General features: G+C 37.6%; 2 protein-coding genes across 2 annotated transcripts; both read left to right on the top strand.

The window, feature by feature from the left end:
- The first annotated feature begins 3,949 nt into the window (after positions 1–3,949).
- Positions 3,950–8,874, top strand: LOC121977052. Its single transcript, XM_042529547.1, has 4 exons — positions 3,950–4,109; positions 4,227–4,308; positions 6,641–6,833; positions 8,387–8,874. The coding sequence occupies exons 2-4, from the start codon at positions 4,255–4,257 to the stop codon at positions 8,515–8,517; spliced, it is 378 nt and encodes a 125-aa protein (XP_042385481.1). The 5' UTR covers positions 3,950–4,109; positions 4,227–4,254; the 3' UTR covers positions 8,518–8,874.
- A 941-nt stretch (positions 8,875–9,815) lies between these two features.
- Positions 9,816–13,455, top strand: LOC121977053 (stress-associated endoplasmic reticulum protein 2-like). The gene is made up of 3 exons (XM_042529548.1): positions 9,816–9,973; positions 11,808–11,964; positions 13,189–13,455. The coding sequence occupies exons 1-3, from the start codon at positions 9,971–9,973 to the stop codon at positions 13,233–13,235; spliced, it is 207 nt and encodes a 68-aa protein (XP_042385482.1). The 5' UTR covers positions 9,816–9,970; the 3' UTR covers positions 13,236–13,455.
- Positions 13,456–21,395: the final 7,940 nt, after the last annotated feature.

Raw genomic sequence — 21,395 nt, 5'->3', positions numbered from 1 at the left:
TATAATATGCTCCTTGCTCTTCTTTGTGTTGGGGATGGTCTCCTTGGGCTTCACCTTGCCCTTTTGTGCCACTTGGCCCTTCTTCTTGGCTAATTTAGGGCACTTGCTCTTGTAGTGCCCATGTTCCCTACACTCAAAACATATTATATGATTTTTATTATTAATTGAAATATTTATACCTTTGCTTGTAGGGGTGGCACTTGTTTTGGATGTAGAAGCTTCTCCATTTGATTTTTCTTGACTTGTGGAGGTAGAAGCTTCTTCCTCCTCTTCTTCTCTTGACCCGGATGTAGAAGCTTCTCCTTCTTCTTGATCCGGTGTCACCAAGGATTGCTCCCCCTCAATCCTAGAGGTGGAGGCTTCATCATCTTGAATATGAAACAAGGAGTATGCTCCCTCCTTGTTCCCTTCGTTGCATTCCCTTGAGGATGAAGCTTCTTGGATTTCCTCTTCTTCGGAGGTTGAGCATCTCTCAACCTCGGAGTCCTCCTCTTGGTCTTGCTCCAAAGAGTCACCCTCTTTAGATACTTCTTGATTCGGTACAGTGGAGGATCTCTTCATGAAGCTTGGCCAATTTGCTCCATAAATCCTTTGCATCTTCAAATTCTCCAATTTTGCAAAGGATGGTGCTTGGCAATAGATTGACCAAAAGCTTGGTCACTTTGTTATTGGCCTCGCACCTTTGGACTAGCTCCGGGCTCCATTTGCTTTTCTTTAGAACTTTGCCCTTGGAATTTGTTGGAGCTTCGAAGCCTTCCGTAAGAGCAAACCATTGCTCTATCTCCATCATAAGAAAGTTTTCGATTCTTGATTTCCAAGAATCGAAGCTCGTGGAGGTGTATGGTGGAGCCACCCTTGTGTCAAATCCAAGTCCATCTTGGAATTGCATCTTGAAGTTGAGCTTGATAAAGTCTTGAACTTGAAGAATTTGCTCCAACTTCTTCACCCTCTAGCTTTTCTTGATATGCTTGACCCTTCCGGCGATGATTCCGGTGAAGAGCAACCTTGCTCTGATACCACTTGTTAGGACCAAAAGTAGCTAGAGGGGGGGGTGAATAGCTCGTCGCGTGCTCGTCGCTTGGCGTTGCTTGTTTCTTCAAGGATATGCAGCGGAAAATACAGAAACAAATACAACCACGCTAACACTAGGATTTTACTTGGTATCCACCTCCAAAGGAGGTGACTAATCCAAGGATCCACACCACGCACGCACCCTCCACTATGAAACACTCCTTTTCGGTAACTACCGAGGGCGGAGAAGCCCTACAAGACTCTCAGTACAAGAAGAAGAAAGGGAAATACAAGTTAAGCAAAAGCTTACAAGATGTGCAGTAAAAACCCTAACCCTAACTTCTTCCTTTTGCAATAGATCCGCCTCTTGACTTGGAAAGCCTCCAAGAACCTTCAAGAACTGGCGATCACGTGCTTGTAGAGAGCTGTGGAGGAGCTGGAATGAATCTGAGAAGAGCTCGTAAAGCGATTGCCGAAGACCACGCTCGCCTGCGGCTTTAAACCCGACGCAACGGTCGGATCCCGATCGATTCGAATGTTCCGAATCGATCGGGGAGGCTTTGGATCGATCCACGGATCGATCCAGAGCGCCTGCGTGAGAAGCGCTGGATCGATCCACGGATCGATCCGCGCTATCGTGGCGGCGAAGATCGTCCCGATCGATCGGTGATCGATCGGGACCTCGATCGATCCACGGATCGATCCGAGCTTCTGATTGGAAGAATGGATCGATCCACCGATCGATCCACCGGATCGATCCACGGATCGATCCGTAACTTGATTTTGCCCAAAACCAAGTCCCAATCCTCCCTAACCAACATCCGGTCAACCTTGACTGCTGGTACATCATGCCTCGCATCCGGTCACTCCTTGACCTGCTAGGACTCCCACCAAGTGTCCGGTCAATCCTTTGACCCACTTGGACTTTTACTCGTCGTGCCAAGTATCCGGTCACTCCATTGACCTACTTGGACTTCCACGCATGTCCGGTCAACCTTGACCCATCTGGACTTCCTTCCTTGCCAAGTATCCAGTCAATCCTTTGACCTACTTGGACTTCCCAACACCAGATGTCCGATCATCCTTGATCCATCTGGATTTCCTTCCTTGCCTGGCTTCACTCACCAGGACGTTCACCTAGCTTCACTCACTAGGGTTTCCTTCTGCCTAGCTTCACTCACTAGGACTTCCTTCTGCCTAGCTTCACTCACTAGGACTTTCACCTGGCTTCACTCACCAGGATTTCCACCTAGCTTCACTCACTAGGATTTCCTTCTACCTAGCTTCACTCACTAGGACTTCCTAGTCAAGTATCCGGTCAACCTTGACCTACTTGACTCTTCTTCGATCAATATCTTATTGTCAAACATCTAAACTCAAACCAAGACTCAGCTTGGTTAACCAGGTCAACCTTGACCTGAGGGATTTTGCACCAACAGATTGAAGATCCATTGTTTGTTATTTTTAGTTGTAGCTAAGATGATCAAGTTTATCTCATGCGTCTTTCAAATTATAAGGTCAGCTTATAATCAAATGTCAAGTGATTAAAGGGTGGAAGAAATATTTTCCAAATAGAACTGTTTCAATTATTTTTGAGGTCCTAGGTATAAAAAAATATTTGAGACTTAATATTTTTTTAAAAAAACTAAATACTAGTTTTTAAAAGATGATTTTTTATATACAATTTTATTTTATTTTTGAGATGTAAAATTAAAAATTAAATCTTTATATTCAAGTTTTATAATAAATATTTTTCGGTTGATAAGATTTTTAAGTTATTTAATCTCTTTTGAGATACTAGTGAGTGTAAATAAGGTTTTATTAATAATAATTTTGAAAAAAATAGTTGTATTCTATTAACTATTCATGGCTTGGGAAAAGTTTTTTTTTAATGATATTTAGTATCTCAAGTGCTATTTTAAATTTGAATTTATTATTTTTTAAAATTTTAATTCAAAATAAATCTAAACCATTGACATGTCATATTTTAAAAAGTCTAAGATTTAAATATTTTTTTTTAGAAAAGTATTGAAGTATATAATTAAAAAAATTAAATATATTTTTAATATAAATAATATTCAAATATTCAAAATTTTAGAGCCCCAATAAAATAGGGCCCTAGGAGAGTCACTCTACACCCCAAGAACATGTACCCGTGGAATTTACTCTCTGTCTTACTATAATAAATTTATCATTCTTTAATCAACTGGATATCCTAAAATTATTCTAATTTTATTTTAATTAGTGATTCTATTATCGATAGAGTCGCAACAATTAGTTCTCTATAGATTCAATGACTACTCTCAAATTCTATAATACTTTTCAATGCTATATTAAGTTTTATGAACTATGTTAATATCCTATAACAATGCCTAAGTAGTCATGCCCAAGCCACCAACTAGAATCTTAGAATAGTTTTCCCTCATTCGACATTGATTAATTCCTAACTACTAACTCAAGAAAAGATGATTCATCACTGTGATCGACATGTCTATCGTACCAAAAGTTTAGGGTTGATGGACCCAAAAGGAGAAGAAGCCAAAGAGAATGAGGCCACCAACCACCAAAAGGCTAAGTGAAAGTATAGTTTCATCATCCAATTGAGTACATGCATTCTTGAATGAGATATCTTGGTGAAATTTTATTTGCCTCCAAATGTAGAAGGGAGATTTCATAAAACCCCCTAAACTATTTTTTGGATGCAATTGCATCCCTTAACTCGGTTTGAGAAAAACATGGGTGTAGTAGGACATCAAACTTCCTCCGACTAGCTTTAGTTATTATATTTTTGTTAAGTGAACAAATTTGCCGCTGTGGAAACAATAAGTTGAAATTATGAGGGGTATTTTATAAATAGAGACAAGTGTAAATATATTGACTTGGGAGGGGTAAGATGTAAAGTAGCTCGCATAATTTTGGCGGACATTTAAGTGGAATTATTATTCATTTATTTTCTCACCCCTTTTCATGGCGGTGGGCGGTGTCATCTGCGCCCTACGGTGAGATTTGGGCCCGAATCGATCTGCCAGTGCTTCGGTGGCCGCTGTTGCGATCGCTTGTATCTTCCGTCTTGGTAGCAGCTGAGTTGTCCCGACTCGGTAATTTCTTGCGATTTGGTGCAGAATATTGTGGAATCGGAATGCGTTTGTGTGTTCTCGGAGCTCCAGTCGGGATTTGATTCAGTTAATTGTGTGTGTGTGTGTGTTTTGGCTTAGGGTCGGTGCTTTTAGGATCAAGCGTAAGATGAGCAAGGGCCGGTCTCCGGAGCCCATAGATTTCTTCATCTGGACGGTAGAGGTATGCTTCTGGACCTGTCGCTGCATGTGTCTTTCGCTTCTCATTTGTTCTCAGATCTCATGATTTTTAAATAAAGTCCGAATTTTTGTTTCCGATTGAACAAGAAATGTTTTTTTTCCCGCCTTCTGTTTGGACCTGTGCAGTGGTGCATTTGGATCGGATGAACGGGATAGATCTCAGTACAATTTTTTTTTTTGTTGTTGATTGGTAGATTTCTTTAGATCTCAGAGTATGCTAAAATCCCCTCTCTCTCATTTTTTGAGAAATTGCAAGATTTTATTGAATCCCTAGTAGCTGTTCTTGATTTGAATTCAGACCTCTTTTTTTCCCGCATTATCTAGAATAATCCCAATTGTTTGCTCAAAAGCCAACTGAACTGGCTGGAGCTGGTTTCGTGTAATTATTACTCAGTTTTGAAAATTAATTATTTCCTTTTTGTGTGAATCATACAATATTTTTTTTAAAAAAAAATCATGTAGTCGGAGGGGACTACTTTTAGGCCAACCGTTTCTTATAAAGCTTATTGTGTTTTATCTGTTCAAGTGTTATAGGATTTTTGGAATTTCAGTCATTTATGCAATGGCTAAAACAGTCATGCTTCATCACCACGTACGTCAGTGGTTTGTAGTTAAGATAGTTGCCGTAATAGTATGGAGTATGATAACTTAGGTGTTTCTGCCACTCAGCAGCAAAATGGCAAACATAATTGGGAATATAGAATCACTTGACACCATGGAGAGTGGCAAAACTGAATTCAGAAAATCCAACCACTAAGAACCATGTAAAGTTGATTCTGATTGAAATCAGATCTAAAATAGCATTAAACAAATTTGGTTGCTTAGGCAGTAAAAATGAATGAATTTGTCATTGGAAGTATCAAAACAAAAACTTTTGTTAAACTAGATGTTTTTCTAGTCATGACTTAGAGAAGTAAAATTTCCTTATTCTGACAGTTCATATGCATTCAGATTTTGGAAGTTAATAAAACAATAAATACGTAAATACATGGTAGAATTGATAAACATTGTTAAGTCTTGAGATTGGTTAGTGATGTATCATCAAACAAATGAGAAGAGGAAATTAGAAAAATGAGATACCATTTAAATACTAACATAGTAATACTGCCATGTTAATTTGCCATTGCAGATAGGTTGAAGTTTTGTAATGGTCGTGTGTAGCATTGACAGTTGCATCTTAATAATAGGAAAATAGTTAGCATGACAAAACAAGGCGTGGGTAGTACTAGTACATGCAGTTCAGTAGATAAAGTAGTGTAGTGGATATCGAGAAAGAGCAAATCAAGAACTACAAAGAAAGGGATAATTAGTCTTTAGGATCCTAGTGTACTAAACTAGGGCATTCACGTAGAAGTAGCTGATAAAACAGCTATCAATTTCATGTTGATTTCACAGGATAGATATATGTTAAATTAACAAAGAAATCTCGCTTTCTATATTTCGATACAATTCATAAACCTCTTCACCCAACTAAATTCTTAGAAGGCACCGTAGTAATATTTAGGTTGGCTGATGATTGTCTGAGAAACAATGGTTAATAGAAAGAAGTTCAACTACATTATATGTTTTTGTATTTACGTTTGGAAACAATATGAGGTTTAAAATTCATTATTCTGACACTACGACTGTGCATCATCTTTTGCCATTATATAGGCTTTCTTTTGGTTATAGTTATAAAAAAACTTAATATGGCCAAACTCAAGGTCACTTGTTCAAAGGCCAGATTGATGGCAGCATACGGACCTGCCAGACATTTGCTCAAGTGAATTCATCATCCAGACTCACCTAGATCCATTGGTTTAGCTAGAATTTTATTAATTTTATTTTAAATTATAAATTTAGGTGATAAGAAGATTAAGAAATTATGTTTGATAAATGAATTTCACACACATTCTTTATTTCATTATAATTTATTCATATTAATAAAAATAATCAGAAATTAAACCAACGAACTTCATATTAAAACTTTATTAAACAGACATAAATAAATGAGAAGAATAATAAAGTTGGTCAGTCTTGCCAAGTTTTTAGATAGAAGTATCCAATTTAAAATTTTTCAGATGCAACCTGTGGTCCATATAAATTTTCACAATTACGATTTACGCATTAGACTTTTGTTACTTTCACTTCATTGGTTCTCATATTTATTATTTGTTCCCATTATATAATGTGTCTTTAGATACTCTCCGCTAGTCTGTCTTATGACATGACAACATGACAGAATAGCTGTTTGGAAAAACACCTTTGTTAAAGGAGCTACGAATTTTTTGTTTGTTTCACTACTCGATACTGAAAGCTAAACCATGTGATTTCAGGATGTTGGATTATGGCTCGAAGAGATAAATCTTGGTAGCTACCGACAAGTTTTTGAAGAAAATGGAGTAAATGGTGAATACTTAGAAAGTTTATCCATGTTTACTACAGAGCAAATTCTCCGATTTATCAGGCGCTGCCACATGAAGTGGGGCGACTTTATAACTCTATGCAAGGAGTTAAGGCGCATAAAAGGTAGCATGTTTTTCTCTCTGTGATTCTTTCATAAAAACGTTTTTCTGATATTAATTTTCATCCTGTCTGACGGTTATATATCTCTGATAATATTCAAGAAAAAAGTGGAAAGGAAAAAAATTATTAACTTAGGTGCATGGAGACAAGATATACTACCTTCACTTGCTTTGGAAATTATTAATAGCGTGAAGAGTAACTCTGTAAGACAGATATCCTGTAAACTCTTAATCCTGGTTCCTTATATAAGGAGTCTCATGGCCTGATACGCACATACTCATGCTGTTAACCATGTTATTACAAGAAAACAAGACTAGCTAGCTGCTGGCAAAATATTTGCAAAAACTTGATTTAGCTGAGCTGGGAAACAATTCAGTTACTTAAATTATCTTGTTCCAGTTAAATTTGCTTGCTTGATTTTTTTTTTTTTTCACAATTAGTGTCTTTTTAATTTTTTATGAAAAAATAGACCAAAGTTATATACACAGTCTAGCCATATTCACTATTGGTTTAATCAATGACCTGTTTTCTTGAAGCTCGACTGAGCTCTTCTCAACTCCACACCTGTCAACTGAGTTGAAGAATTTCCTGGGCTCTTTCACTCACCTCACCAGTTAATTGTAGGAGTTTGATACTGGACAACAATAAGAAAATTATTCCACCATCTTGATGGATTAGTAAAGACGACCTCTTACCAATCTGATGTATCTTGATGGATTAGTTGACCTTTTATCAGCTGTCTTTTGTTGGAATAGTTAACATGACCTCTTGTCAACCTACTGTCACTATTCTTAATTACGAACTGTGGCAAGTGAATTAACAGAGCTATTTGGGTCTTTTTTTGTGTTACCTTGGTATAGAAGTTACACTCCAAATCCATATTTCAGAATATTAGTAGATTGCACAAGTAATAGCATCTTTGAGTGCTTGTAGGCTGCAGAAACTTTCTAGCCTAATTACTAACCTGAACCTATCACACTTGAATTAAAGTAATTCCAATTGCTAAAGTGGCCACGATGGTAGATGGATTTTGTTTCTGTAATCATAGAATGATTAAGATAGTTATCCTTGGTCCATTCTGATTCTAGTATTTTTGACGTTCCACCTCACTCAACTGGTGAGAAAGCTGCTAGTTGCCTGATCAAAAAATAAAATGGCTTGTATTTTTTCATCTTGAGTCTAAAACAATCACTTTCACCTCTAGATTCCTTCCATTTCATATTTGCTATTTTGCTCAATGTAGACCTCTAGTCCCTTCGAGATATAGATGGCCACCTATTGTATGAAGGTTTGAGGTGCCTTTTTCAGGGTAAAATTGTGAACATCCCACTTTGGGATATGATTCTAATTCCTCTACGCAAATAGGATTTCGACTTCCACTAGGCACGGTTGAGTTTGCATAGCCACTTACCATTGTTCAGACCATGTGTTCTAGCTTAATGTTTCTGCAGGCATATATTCGCTCCAATGTGACAAACGATCATCTTTGCTTTACAATCCATATATGCTTTTGAAGCTCAAGATTTTCTACGACTTCTTGGGTTGGATGTATGCAGTTGCATGCCTAAGAGGGGAACAAGAAGTGCGCAAGCCATGGTGGGCGCCGCCTTGCTTGTCGATGGTATTTGTAAAGATGGCCAAGCGCAATCGGCAATCCCGGGTCGTCTCTCTGAAGCTAGAGCCCTGAGTTCCAACTACAACCGGCCATCACAACCCCGCGACTTCCCTAGCTCGTTCACCATCAGTTACTCGTTTCAAATCCGCACAGTGTTTGCTACGAGCTGTGCGCTATGAACTTTTACTTTAAGGCCTGCTACACAGACTTCGAACTCCAACTCGCTGTTTTCTGTTAATTTATTTTCTGTAAATAATGTTTAGAAATTACTCACAGCTGCATGACCAAAATGTCCCAACAAGTTCATTCTCCTTCGAGTATGAAACATGGAACCCTTGTCTTTTGCCAAGCTTGCTTATCGACCAATGTGTATGGTAGTGTTATAAATATTATTCATATTGCACATCAGTATGGTAGTGTTGGGATTTATGTCTATTTGCATTGTTCATATCAAATTTATTTGTGTTGTTCGAGTTACTACTATAGATGAGCTTCTTTGAGGAGCTCAAGTGTTACCTGCTTTCGTTCAATATAATTTAATTGCTTAGGATGCCTTTTGTTGCAATAGTCGATCTCAATTAATGAGATAAAAGTTTGATTGTTACTGTATGTGCTCTAGAGATTAAAATAAATTCATTAAAATAGATAAAGGTTGAATGTTAATTGCTCTCTTGAACGGATCTTGCATGGACTAATGTTGAAATCTGATCTGTTCTAAATATTTGATGCTAGAGATGAATTTGGAGAAGAGTAGCCTCTATTTTATTTTAAGATGACTAGAAATCTTAAGCAACAAGTAGTTTTGTTAGAGCGAAAAGAGTCATATTTTTGTATTCAAAAGTGAAGTTCTGTTTAAATGCTATCATATGTTAAAATAAATTATTATTTTTGGTTTAATTTGATATATATACACACGCACATGAATTTTTTTTATTATGGTTAAAATATTTTTGAAATTATTAAAGTTTAAGTAACAGAAACTTTTTAATATAAACATCCTTGATGTATAATTTCTTTAAGTTAATTTAATTATATTATTTTAATATGCTTTAATAAATACGATAATATTATAATAAAAATATTTTTGGATAAAAAAATATAGTAAGAGGCTCGTTTATTTTTTCCTCAACTGTAGCGTTTTGACAATTCTTAAATTCCCAATTTATTATATCACCTGTGATAAATAGACGGCTGTCCACCCCGGCCCGGACTGTATTCAGAAATCCTTATTCTATTCCAACATGGACCGTTACCCAATCGCACCCAAATGATCATTGCCGTTCATCTATTCCTGGCGTCGCGAATAAAAGCCGGGCGTGATTTGAGGGTTCAAGTTTCGAGTTCCCCAAAGCACTGCTCATTTACCAATTCCGTCATTCCGATTCCAACGCGTATATTTCAACCCTCGCGTGAGCGATGCGAGAAACGTTCCTCGTTGCCGACGCCGGCTCGCCCTCTCTATCTTTCCTCCAGATCTCCAGTTTTATAGATCTCTCCGTTCATCCGTATTCCGTGCGGCGAGAAAATGGTGAGCTTCCGATCTGAACTTTTGATTTAGTTCTTATTCTCAACGGGCTCTTTGTTCTATGTGATTTTTTTGAGTTTTTTTTTTACTCAGATTCTTACGTTTTTAATGTAGTGTGACTTATTTTCCTCCATTTCTCGAATAGATTAGTTAGATCCAATTATTCCTGATATTTGCTTCGAAGTTTCCGATGGAAATTTTGCGCGCATTTAAAGATTTAGGTATCTGCTGATATTGCATGCGAATTTGTAGATCTGTTCGTTTTTTTGTAGCAAGAGGTGATTATCTTTCCGAAGGAGATCTGCTCCGCTACGATGTGTTTGCTTTCCTTGTTCTTCTAAAGATTATTTTTTTTGGAATATTGTTTTGTACTATGAGTTATTTCAGAGGAAAAAGTTCTGATGATTAGTCTGTCACTCCTAAACGCATAACTTAATGTTCGATCCGGTAGATTAGAAGGTAGAAAATCCAATTTTTTTCACTGAACGCAACTTTTTTAAAATTATTATTGCTCGGAGCTGTTTCCTGTAGTTGATTATGGTGTTGATTATTCATTCGTACAAATATGGCATTGAATTATTCAAAATGATTCATAGTAGAAGACTAGAAGGTACAACCCAATGGATCTCCATTGATAGCATCATAACATTAAGTTTCTTAGATCATCCATCGAAACCATAGAATAAATAAATAAGGGAAATAATGGGGAAAAAAAATAGAAAACGTATGTGTTATTGCTCCCTATACGTAGAGGACAAAATAAAAAAAAAAATCTTAGAATTGATATTGGATTAGGGAAAATAATGGAAAAACAATAGAAAGCTTGTGTGTTATTGCTCCCTATATGCATGGGACAACACAAGGTATCTTAGTGTTGTGCACTGTACTGCTTAATGTAAAATTCTTTTAATTATGTTGGTTAGGAATTGATGTTGGATTAAAAAAACTGAAGGAAAAGTAAATTCCTATTTTTAATGTTTGGTGGAAGGAAGAGCCATAATTGCTTTTATTTCTACTCCTTTTCTTTCTTGTATCCAGCCATTAGCTGTAAAAGTTTATCATTAGGTTTCAGTTTTGTGTTTGGATTCTCTAATCCCATTTTACTTCTGTTTTGGACAATGTGCTTATATTTACTAAAACCTAAGATGAGTAACTCTCAAAAAAAGGGGACTAGGATCCCATAGGTGCCATGAAACCAGTTTTATAATGATAAAACAAAACCTAAGACGAGTAACTCCCAAAAAAACATGGGGTTTTCTAATTCTTAAATGTGCCTGATTACTAAATCAACCCTGTTTTCCTGTAGTTCTACTGCCTACATTACTTCACAGCCTAATTTGCATTCCTAAAACAAAATTGCAAAATTACTAATTAATAATATTAAAGAGGGATAAAATCCATTTCCTATTTGTCCAAGATTCAACCAAGAATTGATACCTTAATTCTTAAAATTCACTTCTATAACAGCTTGTTTGTTATTAATTCCTGTTGGAAAGGAATTCTGATATGAATTATTATCTTGGACTTGAGAAAATGAGAATTTAAGGAAATTTCTCAGTTTCATTTTTTTTGTTTCACAAAATACAAAATATACAATATCAGAAATAAAATTCCAATCCTTAAAATTTTGATGAATTAAAAATTTTCTTACTTTTGAGGAGTTTGACATGCCATTCAATAAGACATATTTGTACTGCACAGTATCTTTCTCTTCTTTGTGACTAGCTTTTCATTTGCATTCACTGCCATATTTCTATTTAATGGCACTAAAGACCTCTGGAATGGTGATTGTGGATAGCTCCTCTATATATGATACTTTTTATTCCTTCATTTGCAGACGATTTCAAGACGCCTTGCTGACAGGAAGGTTGCAAAGTTTCAGAAAAATATAGCAAGGAGAGGATCTGTACCTGAGACAACAGTGAAGAAGGGAAATGATTATCCTGTTGGGCCTATCGTCCTGGGATTCTTTATCTTTGTTGTCATAGGATCATGTAAGACATCCTGACCTCATCTCCTTATTGAAATAGGATATAGAGAACGATAGTTTTAACTCCGCTTTTTGGTCCTACCACGTTCATATCACTTGAGCATTAATGCAATCTTAGATTTGCCTATTTCAATCATTTAAAGGCATGCTATCTTTTGGAGTAATCAATAGCTCTGTGCACAAACAATCGGTTAATGAATAGTATTTCATAGACATCTTGCGGAAGTTACAAAACATACTACTCTTCACAATTTCACAGGAGCATAGGTGAAGTTTTCTGTGTTGTATGCGTACCCAAGGAACATGAAATCATGTCTAGCACACCAGAATTTTCTTTAATCCTTGAGGGTGTGTTTACTCTCATAAATGGAAATAGAAGTAGGACAAACTGTTTCTCTGCAAGGTGGATCAAGTGGGCTTTCCTTTTTTTACCTCCACAAGTACTGTGAATTGGCAAGCTTTCTTCAGTAACTCTTTTGGCCTAAAAGACTTTTGCCCAAAATCAGGTGGAAGAAGATGATTTCCGAAGACGAGATTCTGAAATCTTGTCTTTACCCCCTAAATCTTCTCTTTGCTACGAAGTCGTCAGGCAGCTTGACCAAGTTCGTTTGTGGTGCTGCAAGGTTGTTAGAAGTTGCCACCCTGCACGCAAGCCTTTTATTTGAAAAGATGCCTAAGCCTTTTGTTCCCAGGTCTCGAGGCTGAGGTTGCCCAAACCACTGTAGTTCAGGTCAAGAATCTAGGTTGGCTACTAGGATTGAAGCAGTGAGAATCAACAAGCAGAAGTTTGAGTGCTATACAAGATCAGGGAAACTACAAAGATGGTGGGATAATTTTAGTTTACCCTGCTTCTTTCCCTTTTGACTAGGTAAACACATTTTTAATTCCTTGGAAAAGAATGCATCCCAATCATGCGGTGATTGATTCCATTGTGGACTCACTTGTCTTTCCTCTTGGGGTTGGTTTGGTGACAAGGTAGGAAAAAAAAAGGAAGTGGAGTTTACCTGTTTTTCTAGCCAAGTAAACTCACTCTTCTTTCAAGGGATCATTGAGCTTTCCTACTTGTTTTTATTATAATCTTCAAATGAGTGCAAAACTCAATTTACCTTGCCATTTTTCCTTTTGTCATCTGTGTGAATCCACTCAAACAGTTCGTAGAGTTCTCTGATTTTATTATTTCTACTGATTTTGTTTAACGATCTCTAAAATCTTTTTGTTTTGCTTACAGCTCTATTTCAGATTATTAGGACTGCCACTAGTGCAGGGATGGCATAGACCAGAATTGAAGCACAATTGTTACAACTCAAGGCTACTGCTCTGTACTATTAAGACATAATAACTGAATCCATGGAGAAGGTGTTTTGAATGTATTCGTGTAGTGACTTTAGATCCTCCTATGGCATGATACTGAACATACCCTTTTTCTCACTGTTTATGCTTAAAAGTTACAGTTAAATAAATTCCAACAATCCATCGCTCATTTGTTTCGATCAAACATTAGAATCTAATTATTAATGAAATTCGTATTATCTGGTGGAGATAGTTAATGTGGTAATTTAACTTGCAAATACTCAGTATATTACCATTGAGAACCTGACATGTCTGGGTCAAAGGAAAGCGTCAAAAATATCACGGCGAGATATTCGGAGCTGGATGGACGCCTCTCCTCCCTTCTCGAACGCAAGTGCGGTTACGTTTATAACTGCAATCTGCGTTAGCTGAGTTTTGAAACAACATGGCTCGAAACGGAGCTCAATATAAAATAACAAAATGCAAGGTGCCATTTGAATTTTTTACTTAAACTCGTCTCTCTTGTCTTTGTTTCTCCTTCGCACTTGCTCTCAAAGTTCATGAGGCAGATGTTTGCTATTTTTGGAGCTTAGTGAAGAACCCTGTTCCACTCCTCTCAAACCCTAACTAGACGATCCATTTGGCTTCTCTCCGTGGATGTAGTCAAGCATCTGCGATCGGAATCCACCATACGCGATAACGAGATACGAATTGTGTGTTGACGAAGGGGTCGTATTTTACGTATAACAGTCCGCTATTCTTGAAAATGATGTCGAGTTGTTTCTTGTTTGATGAGGATGGGTGTTTTGTTCTAGTATGGCTGCAAATATACAGGCTACTCCGGATTGTTAGACATAGCATGATCTTAGCCTTGTTGGCTTGGAAATTGAGCGGCCATTGTATACAGATAAGTTGATCCGGACTAGAGAACGTGTTACTTACGTAAAACTACTGATTAAGGTAGATATGGAGGGTATGCATATTGACAAGGTATCAATCACACTTCCAATGGGAGCGTAAGGAAACTTAGAGACTAAGTTTGAGACAATGATGAAAGGTTGTAGACGCATTAGTCACTCTAAGGAGAAATGTTGGGTTGTGCAAAAAGATACACTAGGGGCCACAAGACGGCTCACACAGGACGGTCGGCGATTGAGATCACGTGGATGGTAGAGCGCAGCGGTTGCGCACGAGCAGAGCAAGACACAACAGATTGGGAAACACCATGGGCTAAGGGATTCAGTGCATGGTCTAGAGGACAGAGCGAGGCCGGTGCAGAGCAAAACAAAGTGGAGAATGGTTATAGAAGTTTATCGCCAAGCAAATTAGGGCAGAGGGCGGAGCTAGTCCATCGCAGAGCGGAGCCAACAACGGTGCAGAGGGCAAAGCCAATGGTAAACGGAATGCAAACAAAGAAGATGACATGTCGGTCTCGCCCTATGAAACAATGACATAGCGGCGATGACACAATAATGCACTTGGTGGACCTTTGGTCCATTGGATGTCAATTGACATGGATTAATGGCTTAGTTTCAAGCAAACTTGATCAAATATTGATCAACACATAGTGGTTTCTTGAAGACTATGTAAACTAGCCCTCAGGGTGTAGTGCACATGACATCTTTGACTTAATGACCATGGGTCAATTTTTAGGAACTGACGATCTGGGATTTACCCCACTATGCGTCTAATGCCTATGTACTTGCATTACCTCTCTCCATATCCATGGGGCCAGTACTAGGGGGGCCGCTAAGATAGCGGATCTATCTTTTTTTTTGAAGACTATGTAAACTATGTAGAATGTCTTTTGTCTGGTTGCCTCTCGGATTATTCTTGCTGTATTGTCTCACTGTTGTGTGGAGAATAACCCAAGCCACTTCCTTTAACGGAAATAGATACATATGTATAAAATTTGATTTGGGAGGTAAAGTCTCCCAAATCGAATGTCAAACCATACAAGATAGCTAAGAGTGTATCCTCTACAGTTGAGGTAAACTTCTCGATCATCGTTCGATACTCTTACAAACTCATGCAAACTACCACATCATCATGTATCACATGGCCACAATCAACCCATTGTGATGTTTACAAAACATTTCATAAAAATATTACGAAAGATCCAATTCTCCATCGCTCGACCAACTCCTTCAGCTGTATTTTCCGATCGGGTATTAGCAGCCCGGTTTGTTTTGCTACACGCACACCATCATATCTCGGTCGATTATTCATATCCAAGTCTGCCATCTATGTTCCAGTTATTGTCTTTTCATCATCATGATCGGCCATCAGATCGACCGACCATGCATGAATGATCCGGTCAGCCATTCAGACAGATTAGTCATTTATCCCATCCAGTCATACAAACCATCAAGCCGATCAGCCTCCTCCGTCCATCCTCCATCGCACGACCAACTCCTTTAATTGTATTTCCCGGTCGAGTATTAGCAGTCCAGTTTGTTTCACTACACGAATACAGTCATATCCCGATCGGCCATTCATGCCCAAGTTTACCATTTATGTCTCGGACAACTATATGTCCTGGCCGATCATTCATGTCCCGGCGGGGTATTAGCTGCCCTGTTTGTTTCACTGCACACACACAGTCATATCTCGATCAGCCATACATGCCCGGTCAGTCATTCATGTCTCAGCTAGTCCTTTAATTTGCAAGTGCTGAAGACTACGGAGGATTCAGGTCCACAATCTGTGGACATGTATCTGGATCTTTCGAAATAACCAATCCACGTTTGACGTAATGTCTTGGTACCGACATCTATTTCTTACTTCCCACACATAGTAAATTAAGCTAGAGATGCCTAAATGTCAGACCTTCATCTTCCGACCACCACACTTGTACTGCCTTCCAAAAATCTGATATAACTCCTCAAAGGATTTGAAGTTGTGTTTGATTTTCAACCATCATTATACTAACTTGACTCTTCTTTACATCAAATTAGTCAAACCTTGACCAGTGGAAAATTGCACTAATAATCTCCCTAATTGGACGATTGCACTTGCAATCTCTACATATTGTCAAACATCGAAACTCAAACATCAGACTCAAACTTGAGCTAACTCAAGCTTAGTCAGCTTGGTCAACCTTGACCCATGGATATTGCATCAATAATTACAACAAGATATTGGTCTATAGTCCGAAACCCCAATAGTGTGATCTCTCTTCGGCACTAATGATATCAAGGAATGATTCCATTGCTTGAGTAATTTGCCCTGTTGAAAGAATTCCTGCATTGCTGCCCCAAAATCCTTACCAACAATATCCTATGAAGAAGTGAAGAATTTTGAGCTATACCCATCTGGGCCCGGAGCCTTTCCACATCCAATATCATGTAGGGAGACTTTAATATCTTCTTCCTCAACCAACTTACACAAATTCTCAAATTGACCTCTTGTAAGTTTCCGCCCCATGAGTGAGTTGCTGTCCCATTTGTCACATATCTCCTTTTGGCCAAGTAACCCATGGAAATAATCAACAAACTCCTCCGCAACTTCACTTATGCTTGTGGTTTTTCCCGTCTTTTTTCTTGAGTATAATGATAGCATTTTCTTATTATTTTTGTTGGATCGAGTAATTCGATAGAGGAGGGCGGTGAATATCGATCGGAAAGTCGTAGAATAAGTAGCGGAAAAATCGAGAACAAAAAAGTACAATGCTAACACGAATCTTTTTACTTGGTTCGGAGCCTTGGTCGACTTCTATTCCAAGATCCGCACTCGTTGAGTGCTTTCGTTGGACAATCCACTAGTAATTCGAATAATTATTTTACAAATAGAAAGTACAGTTGCTTTAAAGAAATAATACCGACAACAAAGAGAAATAAAAACGAGGCGCGTTGTCAGAGGAGCTTTCGCAGCGTCGCAGGAGTGTAGCATGGCAGAGCAAATGTTGGAAGATCTTGTTGTTCATTGTTCTTTGCTCTAGGCCTCACCCTCTTTATATAGGAGGCTCGGGGCGCCCTGATCCCTTCCGGGCACTTGGAGTGTGACGTAGCCCGTCTACACATGAAGCTCCACGTGGCGACGCGGCTGGGATATTTTTTGCATCCCGGGTGTCCGGACCTTTGTTTTTTCAGCAACCTACAAAAAATACTAGTCCGAAGCAAAATGCAAAACTACCTTGCAAAATAAAGTGTTAGCACAGTTAAGTTATAAGATTAATAAAAGTAGTAGTTAGATTTCGTCTCCTCGAGACAGGAATCTAGTCATGATCTCAACTTAGATTTCCGAAATGGATCTAAGTTGGATCGACGCCTAATGTTCCCTTCTCGGGAACGTGTTCTCACAGTCACTCCCCTCCAGTGACTTACCTCAACTTACCTGTCAGACGTCCGATCAGCCCTTCGACCCATCTGGACTTCGTGCCAGCTATCCGGTCGACTCTTTAACCTAGATGGACTTCGTGCCAGACGTTCGGTCAGCCCGTCAACCCGTCTGGGCGTCGTGCCAGCTATCAGGTCAGCCTATCGACCTAGCTGGACTTCGTATTAGACGTCAGGTCAGCCCGTCGACCTGTTTGGGCTTCTTCTGTACACTTCGTAGAACTTAACCTACTTTGTCATTCATCAAAACTTAAGTTAGACCGTTAGTGTTAATCACACCAACAGTTTCTCTTTACCACATCATGGAAGAACTTTGTGCACTTGTCCAAACTCCTCAAATAAACGTTCTTTGTCTTTTGTTGATAAAATTGTCTTTCCACCTCCGTAAGTAGAGTAGCTTTCTTCCTCACATGACTATACTCTAAAGCGGTTGGGCCACCATCAAAAATACCCCTTTGCATCTCCTCAAGCTCAGTTTTTGCTCTTCTCGCTTTCTCTGAAATATGACCAAAATGATTTTTTGTTAACTCCCTCAAACATTTCTTTAATCGGAGCATCTTTGTCTTTAGGATGAATTGTGCATTGCCCATCACCGGGGCTGCCCATGAATCCCCCATAATATTCAAAACGTCTTTGTGCAATGTCCACATGTTGAGGAATTTGAATGCTCTATTTGGGGTCGTTCCTTTGCTAGTGTATGAACAATAGTGCATGAATGATCCGAGAAACATCCAGGGGTAGTAAACTTCGCATACACATTAAAATCTACCATTAGTCAAAAAGAGTTTACCAAAGCTATATCCAACTTAAAAGAAATATTATCATTTAACTATATAAGGCGACATCCAATAGATCGGAGATCCACTAAGCCACAAGTTTGTGCAAAAATCTGTATGTCTCTCATTTCTTGTTTGTGATCAGAGAACCACTTTACTTTTCATATATAGATAAGAATGAGTTGAAATAACCCATAATCATCTAAGCATCTAAAATAATATCTCCTAAATCTGTAAACGCTTCCCACAAAGGTCTTCTTGAGATAATAGAGTACAACCCATAAACATAGGTCACCAAGAATCCCCTACTAGAAATACGGCAACAAACATGACAATGTATATATTGTTCGGTGGTTAAGATAATATCCATGTCTACTTTTTGCAAGTCCCAACGAAGAATTATACGACCATGGTTAAAGAAATCAAAGTTATGCGTATAAATCATACCTGCAAACCTTCTTTGTAATATTGGATTTAAAGAATCTTTATTGAGCTTTGCCTCCATTAAAGTCATAACTTGTATATCTTTTTGTCGAAGGAGGTGTTGCACTCCACCATGTTTAGGGGCTTGTGGAAGCCCCTAATGTTCCAAGAGGCTAGCTTTATTTATCATCTCCTTGGGCTGCTCATGCCCGTAGTCTTGTGTCAATCGTAGGAGCCGGTGTGCTACTTCCCATATCCCCACTTGCACTTGATGTTGTGGTGGGCAATGAGGAAGATGTTGATGCCTCCGATACCGTATGAATAGTCTCACTTGCTGCCCTATTTCCTTGTGATGTCATGGAGGATGAAGAAAAGGAGGAGGAGGATGAGCTCCCTTCACTTAAAAGTACCAGCTAGACCACTTTTGGGGGTTGTGCTTGCTAGATTTCTCAAAGGACTTCATCATTTGTTTCCACGTCTTGAGGGGGTTGTTGTTGTTGCATTTGAACTTCTTCTTGTCGGCCTACATTCTCACCATTGTGATGCACAATAGCCACTGGTATTGGACTATTCACCAAAACAATTGCAAGTTCTTGTTGATCAACTAGCACCTCAACATTTGGTCTTTGTTGCGTCGGTCGCCACTGTTGCCTTATACGGTTTTTATACCTCGTTCTTGTCCTCCCACGACCTTTAACTAATTGAGATCTTGGTCTTCTATATCCTTGTCCATTCGGATCAGTTTAGACATTTATAAGGTTGTCATAACGATGAATTCTTTAATTTAGAGCTCATAGTAAGTCTACCAGTGAGTCTGGTCTCATATTCTCATTCTCGCTCAATTTTAGTCAATTAGAGTCTCTATCTTAGATGAATTATCTATTAAAAAAATTCATCCATTAATTTACGGATCCTTGAATCTTAGAAAATTAAAAAGATATCCTATCATTGTATTATTACCCTATGACTAAATGGTCTTTCAAAAATTTATCTATAATCATCTTTTATTATAATAAAAATATCAAAATCAAATAGATGAGTTTTAAAATTATTAAATCACGTATCCAATATCCATTTTACTCTTCCATATTCAAATCAATAATTTCGTCTAACAAAAAGGTTGATGGATCAGGATACTTCAGAATGACATGAAATAAGGACTTATGTGCTCGACAAGCTTTTTTTGAATATATCTATATTCTCAAATACCATTTTGATATATCGTACTGAGTGTAATGATTTTTTAATTTGATTTAAACATAAAAAATAATATTAAAAGTTCATTTTAAATGATATGATACCGTAAATGATATCTTTAAACTATCTTCTTTTTGAACATTTAAAATTTTTTTTTTTGGAATGATTAAGAATTATTAGTCGATTTTATTCAAAAATGACTAATGAGTATTTCAAAATAATATAAAATTAGATTTCATAGGTTCTGTTAGTGTGTGCACCTATGTGCTAAGACACTCCTTATGTATTTTATAGATAATTATTTAATAAAGACAAGAATTTATCATTAATTATTTATTTTTCTGTATATATATGATTAATGATAAAGTCCCACATATTAATGAGTATATTAATCTGAAAACAGTCCTTAATCGGATAGATATCTAGAGGGGACATGGATATGTAGATCAACGCTGAGTATGACTATGTCAAGATAGACCGAAGGATGGATATCCAAGTTGTATTTGGGGTGCCTTGAGTTTAGTGGTACACTGGACACGACCCACTCAAGAGGAGACCACATTTAAGTATCATTGGTTATTCCTCTTATGAATGAGTGTAATTGATCTTTTGACTTGAGACTTTCATTTATTCTATGCGTAGAGTTATGTGCTTTGACGCCGTTAAAAGTAGTTTTTAATCGGATTGTGATTAATATGGTAGTTAGGTGTATGACAAAGCGTAGAGAGAATAATGTTGAGTCAATAGAAAATTCATTGCTCTCTTGGATTAGGAATTAACATCTTGGTCACTTGATAAAGATATTAGTGACTCGAAATCTATGACCATGGGAGGAATGATTTATCATTTAAGATGAGTCTATTATATCTTGGAAATCAAGTAAAACAATTAATTTGGTAATGATGCATAATATACCGAATTAATTGAGATGTAGGCTTAGATGAAGAGATTGAATTACACAGTAATCGGTTTATGGTGGTTTATAGTTTATGACTGATATTAATTTTATCGCGTTGGGCGGCTAAAAACTGTTGTTAGACGGTTACCTTAGTCTGTGTATGGATTTACACTACCTTCGTGTATAAAATCTAGAGGGTCACATGCATAGCACGTAGACATGAACAATAGTATCGGAAGTTAGTCGACATCAAGATCAAATATGGATTTATTTGATACAAAGAAGAGAGAATTCAAATAGCCATAATCATGATGATTAATGAAGAATTTGAAAAGTCATCATAATGATAATTAATGGAGAAGTTGAATAGTCATCATAATGAAACTCATAAATGAAGAATTTATAGAGACTATAACTCTTTATCTTTCTAATTAATGAAGATCATAATTCATAAATAATGAATTTATTGAGAACTTAACTCTTCGTGTTCTTTAAAGCTATAAGTAACCAGCTT

The sequence above is a fragment of the Zingiber officinale genome, chromosome 4B (assembly GCF_018446385.1).
Source record: "Zingiber officinale cultivar Zhangliang chromosome 4B, Zo_v1.1, whole genome shotgun sequence".
Classification (NCBI taxonomy): domain Eukaryota; kingdom Viridiplantae; phylum Streptophyta; class Magnoliopsida; order Zingiberales; family Zingiberaceae; genus Zingiber; species Zingiber officinale.
This window is presented reverse-complemented; position numbering and strand designations above follow the sequence as displayed.

Coding starts and splice junctions, on each gene's coding strand:
- LOC121977052 (XM_042529547.1), top strand. CDS start 4,255: ATGAGCAAGGGCCGGTCTCCGGAGCCCATAGATTTCTTCATCTGGACG. Junction 4,309..6,640: donor TCTTCATCTGGACGGTAGAG/GTATGCTTCTGG, acceptor ATGTGATTTCAG/GATGTTGGATTATGGCTCGA. Junction 6,834..8,386: donor GGAGTTAAGGCGCATAAAAG/GTAGCATGTTTT, acceptor GGATGTATGCAG/TTGCATGCCTAAGAGGGGAA.
- LOC121977053 (XM_042529548.1), top strand. Junction 11,965..13,188: donor CTTTGTTGTCATAGGATCAT/GTAAGACATCCT, acceptor TTTTGCTTACAG/CTCTATTTCAGATTATTAGG.